The sequence below is a fragment of the Cryptotermes secundus genome, unplaced genomic scaffold, assembly GCF_002891405.2.
Source record: "Cryptotermes secundus unplaced genomic scaffold, Csec_1.0 scaffold1230, whole genome shotgun sequence".
NCBI classification, from domain to species: domain Eukaryota; kingdom Metazoa; phylum Arthropoda; class Insecta; order Blattodea; family Kalotermitidae; genus Cryptotermes; species Cryptotermes secundus.
The window spans coordinates 565,972-575,315 of NW_019743170.1; the positions used below are offsets into that span (position 1 = coordinate 565,972).

At 39.0% G+C, this 9,344-nt stretch overlaps 1 protein-coding gene across 3 annotated transcripts in view; it reads right to left on the minus strand.

The window, feature by feature from the left end:
- The window catches only part of LOC111874018 (cyclin-dependent-like kinase 5), a 19,005-nt gene extending 9,684 nt beyond the window's left edge, over window positions 1–9,321 (minus strand). For all 3 annotated transcript variants that reach the window (XM_023869130.2, XM_023869129.2, XM_023869128.2), the window contains exons 1-5: window positions 9,090–9,321; window positions 8,887–8,975; window positions 8,491–8,772; window positions 5,246–5,417; window positions 1,142–1,353 (exon numbers count right to left, since the gene is read on the minus strand). In XM_023869130.2, coding sequence (XP_023724898.1) covers window positions 1,142–1,353; window positions 5,246–5,417; window positions 8,491–8,772; window positions 8,887–8,975; window positions 9,090–9,126 — 792 coding nt within the window. In that variant the 5' untranslated portion in view covers window positions 9,127–9,321. The remainder of the gene's footprint in view (window positions 1–1,141; window positions 1,354–5,245; window positions 5,418–8,490; window positions 8,773–8,886; window positions 8,976–9,089) is intronic.
- Between the last annotated feature and the right edge of the window lie 23 nt (window positions 9,322–9,344).

A 9,344-nucleotide genomic window follows, 5' to 3' on the forward strand; every position in this document is an offset into this window, starting at 1 on the left:
TCTCCAAGTATATCCTCTATTTTCCTTTCAATTCTTCTTTTAAGTATCTTTGCTATTATCTTTGCTGTATGTGCAATAATGCTTATTGTGCGATGGTCGCTGCATTTTGTAGCTTCTGTCTTTTTCTTTAAGGCAATCATTGTCAATTCTGTTAAGTCCTTGGGCCACTCTCCAGTTTCATATTTGGTGTTTATTAGTTTTATCAGTGTTTTCAAACCACCTTCTCCCAGCAACTTAAGCACATCTCCAGGTACATCATCATCTCCTGTAGCCTTTCCATTCCTCATGTCCTTGATAGCTTTTTCCACCCCACTTTGTAAAATATATGGTCCTTTCTCGTCTGTATCTACTTCTTCTTCCGGTTCAACTTCTAAGGTTTCTGGCCGATTAGGTCGATCATATAGTTCTGTAATATAATTTTCCCAAATTTTCAGCACTTGCCAGTTATCAATACAATTTCTTAATCATTCCATTATTATTAACAATAAAGACCACTTTATCTGGTTAAATATCATATGGTGAAGTGAAAATGGTCCCCAAAATATTACTCCTCCATCCTGATGTCCATTGTGCATGCAATTATGATGAGACATCTGTTGAAATATTAAAAACTATACCCATTTTTGACAACACTGTATCTGAGTGAATGCATACTACTTCAGAATATTTAGAAACAGTGCTCATTAGTCTGGTAAAGTCTGGCACTGATTTCTTTTAAACAACTTGATGAGAGGCCCGATATTTCAGATAGGTGATTTTGGGGACCGTAAGTCTTCAAAAAGCTGGTCACAATAGCCACACAGTCTAAGGCATGAACTGTCTTCATTCGCTTGAACACTGGGAAAACCACATCCTTTAGTTCCTGTTAACAAATCACTACTGGCACTAGGCCAATTGTGTCACAAACCCTAGTTATCAGAGTTCACTGCTCAGTGATGAAAACTGTTGCATGGATACTCATATTTCAAAACTCTCTTATAGATTTGTTTCTACTTAATACCAGGTTTGGTGACTTCTGAACCAAACTGCACTTGGCAGAATACATGTTTCCACACATGCATATGCCTATACCAAGAAAAAACATCAACACAGTTGGCACTGTATTTTGAAACATAGATCACTAACTGTAAATACATGGTACCTGTAACAAGTCCCTTCCTTTGCAGTTAAGTTTAGGTACCACCTGACTAAAGCTCATGCTTGGATGGTACACTGGAAAAGGCTTGTAATCTGGAAGCTGAGTAATCCCTGGCCATGTTTCTTCTGTTGCAGTCCCTAACAACTTGAAAATACGCTTCAATTGATCATCGACATCAGAACCAGGAAACAGGGGTCTTCCTGCATTTGCCAACTCTGCAACACAAAAGCCACAGCCAAAGATGAAGGTAAACGTTACCCTTTGCAGAATCAGGTACTGAAAGACCATAAACAACGTAAAGGTTTGGGGATACAGCCAACTGTGAGCCTGGCCTTTTTGTGGGGGTTCAGCTCCAGTCTTTTTAACCTTACCACTTGAAGGAGGAGAGTGGTTATTGTCACAGCCTGATAACTTTTCTCCTCACAGAATTTCCCCCAGCAACCATTCCAAAAAGCTGAGTGGCCCTTGGGCCAACTTGGACATAATGGCACAAGAAAACTTTCCACCTGTGCCAGGAATTAGATCTTGATTCCTCATTCATCTAGCCCATAGCCTAGTCACTATATGGACTCAACCCACCAGCCCATACTTACCTGAGCATATCAATGGAGGTGTAGCACCACATGTATTAACCCATGCACTAGACAGACACTTGGCTTCTGGTACCCATTTCATGGGAGGATGCATGCTGCAGAGACCATGTCATTATACAGCATGTCCCAGATATAAGTACACAAAAATTGGAGGGTGAGTATTATGGCCCAAAATGAAAATATTTTACATAAACATGGGTCTGGAAATGCTTCATTAATGAACCTGAGCCATTCCAAGGTGTTTGAGTAACAGCTGGGATAGAACTTTGGTTACAGATGTAATATATGCTAGGGAAACTCTAGTAGGAAACTGGAGCTTACAGTAGCTTTTATCACTACCCCCTTCCCCATTCAACAAGAAAACACAGAGCCATCAGTGTTCCCCGAAACAGTAGGATAATAGAACATAAGTTTCATAATTAGCTTTAATGTCACAGGACAGTACACCTTGGGTTAAACATCTGTTAGACACACTTCATCACTAACAAAACAAGTAGATTCTAAAGGGTTCTGATTGTGTGTAACATTTAGAATTACTGGATTTTTGGACTTTGTCTATCATCCAGTATTCTAAAAACTAGAGAACATAATGTTTCGGAAACTGGATCGATTTCCATCCTCAGGTGAAGGGGAAGACACCTACTCTGTTGGATCCCTTAGAAAGACTGGACTGAATATTATCCAGTATTGTTATTTGTAATTGATAGTGTGACGGACCAACATGAAACAAATCAAAACCCTTAGAAAGAGCTAACCAGTTAACTGAGGTTGCTCTTTCTAAAACCCAACAGAACAGGTTCCTCCCCCTTCCTGAGGATGGAAACAGATACAGTTTCTGGAATGTTGAATTCTCCAGTTTTTAGAATACAGGATGATGGACAAAGTCCAAAAACCCAGTAATTCCGAATAACAAAAGAGTTCTGTTCAAAAAAAAAAACATAACAGTTGACTAAAAATATAGTTCTACATTCCAGTGACATGAGGTGGCAACTGTTGTTAGGACTACAGTAAATGTTCAGAATGTTGGCTTTGCACTGCCACAAAAGCTCTGGCATAATGACAGTTCTCTGCACTGGCCACAGCCGAAGCATACACCAAATTTGTTATATGTCACCAAAGGAAAAAAAATCAAGGGGACTCAGGTCTGGTGAACTAATTGGTCAGGATACTGGTCCATGCCTTCCTATACATCACCAAATACAGGCAGTCACTGGAATTGGCTGGGGCACCACCACATGTAAGGCATATGCTTCGTCAAATTTCTAGGGGGACAGTAGCCAGCAGCTCTGGCAAAGTGTGCAAAGTACAATAAAGTCAGTTGACTTTCAACAGAATGTGGCATTATATTCCAGAAAACAGAACTCCTCACAACCACCGTTTTCAGAACCTCAGATCTTACACATTGTCTGCTGCACAGTATTTGTGCCTTTTGTTTATCGAATGTAGAATGAAAGCAAGTGAACAATCCATACCAGCCTGCTCACTGCAGGCTTGGCAAAACAAAAGAGAAACAAGAAACTTATTAGTGAAAAATGTTGGGAAATTTTAACTAATATTGAGTTAATTTTTATATTATATTATATATTATATTATATTGAGTTATATGATAATTGTGATCAATAACCAAATGATGCTTGTAAACAACATCATTTTATTTACGTTCATTTAAATTTTAAACATGTAAAAACAAATTCTCACTCCAGAACGTCAAACAGACTTTCTGATACTCAAAGGGTATCTGACATTATGGTTAATCCTACACATTTCAAATGGCAAAAATTTCAACCTTTACAGAGACTGCTATATCTGACAGCATGCGACATCTATAGGCATTTTATCTGTAGTCGAGAAACCATTTGAAGTAATTCTTTCTCTACATTTCCAGTTCTTAGAGTTATATATATAATTTACCAAAGAATTCTGTTGTGCTTTGACTTGGCACTGAAGAAACTACTGGTGGCACTTCCAGAGCTGAAGCAACAATAATTTGTCTCAGTATTCCAGAAGCTACCTATTTTTGTTAAGTTTCACAACTTAAAATGCCCCTGTTACAGAGTATTAATCCTTTCAGTGTCAGCCCCCAAAGAACAAATTAAAAAAATGTTACTGAATTTTTTTAAATTTTCTATTCAGTTTTGTTTTATTTCACTCATTCCTGAACAAAATACTTTATTTCTTGACATAGCAATCCAAAAAGGTAAGCATGTCAGATACTGAGATTCTATTAACACTGACGCTATCCAATTCATGTTACTATTGATCTTAAGCGGCATCCGTAGTCTAGGGGTAACGTTCCCACCTCATGACTCAAGGTACGCAGGTCATGGAATTTTTAAGGGCGGAAAAATTCAGGGAACAAGTCCTCTGGGAGGGACTTTAAGCCGTGGCTCTCGTGTCATAGATTTACGGCACGTAAAAGAACCTCATGTCTCTAGGAGACCTCTGAGCTAAATTAGGCAAATTTCCCGCCCAAGTAGTTTCCAATGCCTCTGGTAGATGGGGAAGCTTAGGTACCATTGCCAGAGGAGGGACGACCTCACTGACAGAAAGGGACTATCAGATACCACTGCCAGTAGAAGGCCAAAACCTCGCTGGCAGGATGGAACGATAGCCAGAACCAGTACCGGTAGGGTACGGAGACAGTAGAAATTAAAAGGGGGATGCACAATAGATCAAACTGGTCGTGGTGCATGGGGTAACCCACCCCATCAATACTGAATAACTGAATACTACTGATCTCCATATTCAGCCTTGGTGTGACAGTATGACCATTATTCTTAAATATATTTTTCTTTCTCAGCAACACACCTACAGGAGCTGGGACAGTGTAGTCAGTATAGCGACTGGCTATGGGCTGAATGACCAAGGGGTCCAAGTTTGAGTCCCAGCAGGGTCAAGAATTTTCTCTTCTCCAGGTCATCCAGACTGGCTCTGGGGTCCACCCAACCTCCTATCCAATGTGTACCAGGGGCTCTTGCCCCGGGGGCAAAGTGGCAGGAGCGTGAAGCTGACCACTCACCTCCAGCTAGTGCTGAGGTCAAGGAAAGTGGATCTGTACATCCACTCCCCCATACAACTTCATGGCGCAGTGCTCAATTAGTTAAGCACAGGGACAACTTTGCCTTTTCACCTAACTACATAGCTACAATAAAGGAAATACATGCAGAACAAGAAATCACTGAATATAAGGAATCACAGTTTGATTCCCCATACGGCAAGAAATTTTCCCTCTCCAAAGTGCCCAGACTGACTCTGGGGCCCATCCAGTTTCCTATATATTGGGTATCTGCGCCGCTTTCCCTGGGGAGTAAAGTGGCGGGGGCATTAAACTGACTACTCACCTCCATCTAGTCTCAAGGTTAAGAATATGTGGAGCTATACCTTCACTCCCCATATGTACTCGTAATAATGGAATAATGGTTAACAGATTAAGCAGAGGAATAACTTCACCTTTAAGGAACATCTTAACATAACAAAGAATGAGATGCAAAACCAACCGATGGAAATAACTTACCAGCAAAGATGCAGCCAGCAGACCACATGTCAATTGAGGTTGTGTATAGTTTGGCTCCAAATAAAACATCAGGTGGGCGGTACCATAATGTCACCACCTCAGCTGAGTAGCATTTAACTGGGATACCAAATGCACGTGCAAGGCCAAAATCAGCCAACTTCAGCTCACCATTCTACTCACACAAAAAAACAGGACAGTTATGCTAAAAAGGAGTTGTTTTGAATAATTCTATGAAAAAGTAAAGCAATGTAAGAAATGAAATGTCTTAAATAAAAATTGAGTTTTAAATAAATATAAAATGTGTATGTGTGGAAGGAAAGGGAGGTAAGAAATTCTGAATTAATGTTCAGTGATTTATTTTTCTTCCAGAACAAAACAAATATTCCACTGATCAAAGGCTATAATGACAATCTTATCATACCTGTACATCCAATGGGAAAGTCCTTAAATTCTTATTCTGCATCTGTATTCAGTTGCGAAAGAAATAATCCGCAAATCTAATCAACAGATTCAGCTAATACCTTCAATACTAATTGAAATATTATAAGGAAGTGATTATGAGCAATCGGGAGAAAGAGATCCATTGGGCCAGATGGCATTCCTGGGGAGATTCTTAAGTTGGGTGGGGATATTATATTTAAGCATCCTGTTACACTCACACAATATATGAGACAAACTCCGTCTTAAGTGCAACAATTTAATTGTAGTTCTTCCTTCTTTCCTTCCTCCACACTACATGTTTCGGCCCTAAATGGCCATTTAGGGCCGAAACATGTAGTGTGGAGGAAGGAAAGAAGGAAGAACTACAATTAAATTGTTGCACTTAAGACGGAGTTTGTCTCATATATTGGGTGGGGAAGTCACAATTCCGTACCTTGCGAGATTGCTGGACATAACAATGAACAACAGATCTATCCCAGGGGGCTGGATAAAGGCTCTAGTGGTCCCTATTTACAAAGGAGGAGATCAATCAGTAATTGGGAACTACAAACCAATCAGTTTAACATCAGTGGTTTGCAAACAAATGGAGCATGTTATAGCTGGGTATCTAAGGTAAATTTGGGAAAAGAGTAAATGGCTATACAAGGGCCAACATGACTTTAGACCAGGGTATTCATGTGCATGTCAATTAGTCACAGTTTGTCAGGATACTGCTGATGCCTTGGATGAGGAAGCCAGGACATACGCAATAATAACAGATTTTTCAAAGGCCTTCGATTTAGTCCCATGATAGGTTACTTACAAAAGAGGCGGAAACTGGAGTAGACTTGAGGGTAATTGTATGCAGAAAGGAATTTCTCTTAGGACATTCAAAGAGAGTCAGAGTAGACAGGCACCTATCTGATGAAGTCATAGTGCTGTCAGGACTGCCACATAGGAGCGTATTAGGTCCACTACTATTCCTAGCTTATGCTAATGATATTTGGGACACTGACTCAAATATATAGCTATCTGCAGATGATCACATGATATACAGGAAAGTATTGGACAGTACTGGAAAGTTGCAGACAGATCTGAATAGATTAGAGCAATGGGCGGCAGAAAATAAAATGAAGATATATTCAGATAAGAGTACAGCTGTAAGTTTCATGAGAGCTAGGGTGAAGGATCGATTGAATTATTATTTTGGGGATCAATTAATTCTGGGGGCAAATAGCTTTAAGTATCTAGGTATAATCACATGCAGCAATCTAAGCTGGGCAGATCATGTAAACTATACACTACCATAACCATGGAAGGCCCTTCATTTAACAATGCATATATTCAGACAGGGAAATAATAACTCGAAATGTCTGGCTTATATGTTACTAGTGAGACCGCCACTTGAATATGGTGCAGTATGTTGGGAACCATACAGAGATGGGCAGGTAGTGCTTTAAATAGGGTACAAAGAAGAGCAGCTAAATTTTCAAATCATACAAATGAATCAGGATGGGAATGTTTGGCACAGCATAGAATGAGAGCCCAATTGTGCACCCTTTACAAGGCATACACCGGGAGACCGGCATGGAAAGTGACAGGGGATAACACAAAAACAAATAATAAACTAGTAAAATTGATATAGTCACTGATGATGATGCAGTGAATAACTAATGAACAAACAAACAAACAATGACACTTCTGCGTTCAAAGAATTCATTGCTGTGTAATTTCTTCACCTTTTCACTTTACACTGACTGGTAAATTTACAGTAATACTGCACTTCAAGTTTCTTTTAAGTCTCTCATAATGTTGAGGCCCTAAACAGTAGCTTACATGTAAGATCTGAGGTTATCACATTGGTGATTATGAAGAGATATATCTTCTGGGATGCAACATTGTGTGTTCCACTGAAAGTCAACTGACATTTCAGACGAATATGTTGCCTCCATCTTCAGGGTCAAAGAATAAGCCAAGCAAGGAACCAGCATGAAGCAGATAGCAAGTTCTGTTTGGCTTATTCTTCAACCCTGAAGATGGAGGTGACATGTTCCTGCAAAACATCAGTCAACTTTCAGTAGACTATAAGAGGCTACAGCCAAGAAGGGAGAACCCCTTTTAGTAGTTTACTAGTCTATTTCATGCCAATGGAAAATCATGGGTTCAAGTCCCGATGAGGTCATTGGAGTTTTTTAATTGACCTGATCCTTCCAGCCACACCATGGCCCTGGGGTTCACTCAGCCTCTAACAGAAATGAGTACCAGGAATTAATTAAATAATTTTCCTGGGGAGTAAAGTGCAGCCGGCGCATAAGGCTGACAACCTTACCGCCATCTTTGAGCCGACTGTCTAGATAATGTGGGACCCTCAACTTCTCACAACCCTATGGGCCTTCATGGCCTGGTAGAGGGATAGCTTTACTTTTTTTTTTTACCTCTACACACATCTAAGCTCAAGTTGTATTAATTTAACAATGATTTTGAAAATTATGCCAAATGGTAAATATGTGTCGGTCTTTCGCCATATAATAGGTTTGGTGAGAAAAGACTATTATTCAAATGTATACTTGTAAATTACAACTACACGCATTACAAATATATGCAAATCTGTATTACAACTGCATAATGGTGATGTCATACAAATGACAGGATTCACATTATTTTAATACCAAAATATCTTGAATGATTTCCTGAAACAAATAACAGCAACATAACTGCAATTCACTTAATATGTGGCCTATTCTGACCAAAGTTTTAATACCACAAAACAATCATTCAATTAAAATAAAACTTATATATATAAACAAAATTATAACACCCCTTACCTTATTGATGAGTAAGTTCTGTGGCTTGAGATCACGATGTAGAACATTATGGCTGTGACAGAAGGCAAGACCACGCAGAAGTTGGTACATAAAAGACTTTACTATATCTGGATCAATTTCACCATTCAGACTATCAAAATACTTCTTTAGGTCTTGGTCACAGTGTTCAAATACCAGAGTCAATTTCTTGTCACTATGCAGAACATCATAAAGGCGTACTATGTTTTTATGTTTCAGTTCTTTCAGCAAGCAAATTTCTCGTAATGCAGACGATGGTACACCCTGAGAAAGTTATCTATGAATAAATTCCATCCAAGAGCAGCTCTTGCACAAGTTAATAAGATTAAACGAAACAAAATGCCAAAACATTTCATACATTACTTTGCAGGTACTTACCTCATCATCGTCATCAAGGCGAACTCTCTTCAATGCAACAATTTCATGAGTCTCCCGATTCTTGGCCTTAAAGACAGTTCCATAAGTACCTGAGTAAAATACACACATACAAATCTAGTTGGTATATCATGCCGTAAAACATAATTTAATTTGACTCAAAATATACCTGCTCATGAAACAGAACTTCTAGAGTGAAACATTACCTTCTCCAATTTTCTCTAACTTTTCATATTTTTGCATATTCAGTTGTGAATGAATGCCAGCAAAGAATGTTGTCAGTGGTTACATTCAGACTCTATTATCGTTATACGGCATATACACGGCATGAAAATCAAAGACAAATTCGGCAATCTAAATAAATATTTCCTTAAGCTACAATTATTATTTCTTATAGCCACATTATGAACACGAACACACGACAATCAAACGAAATCAATATACCAAGACACCGTTCATAA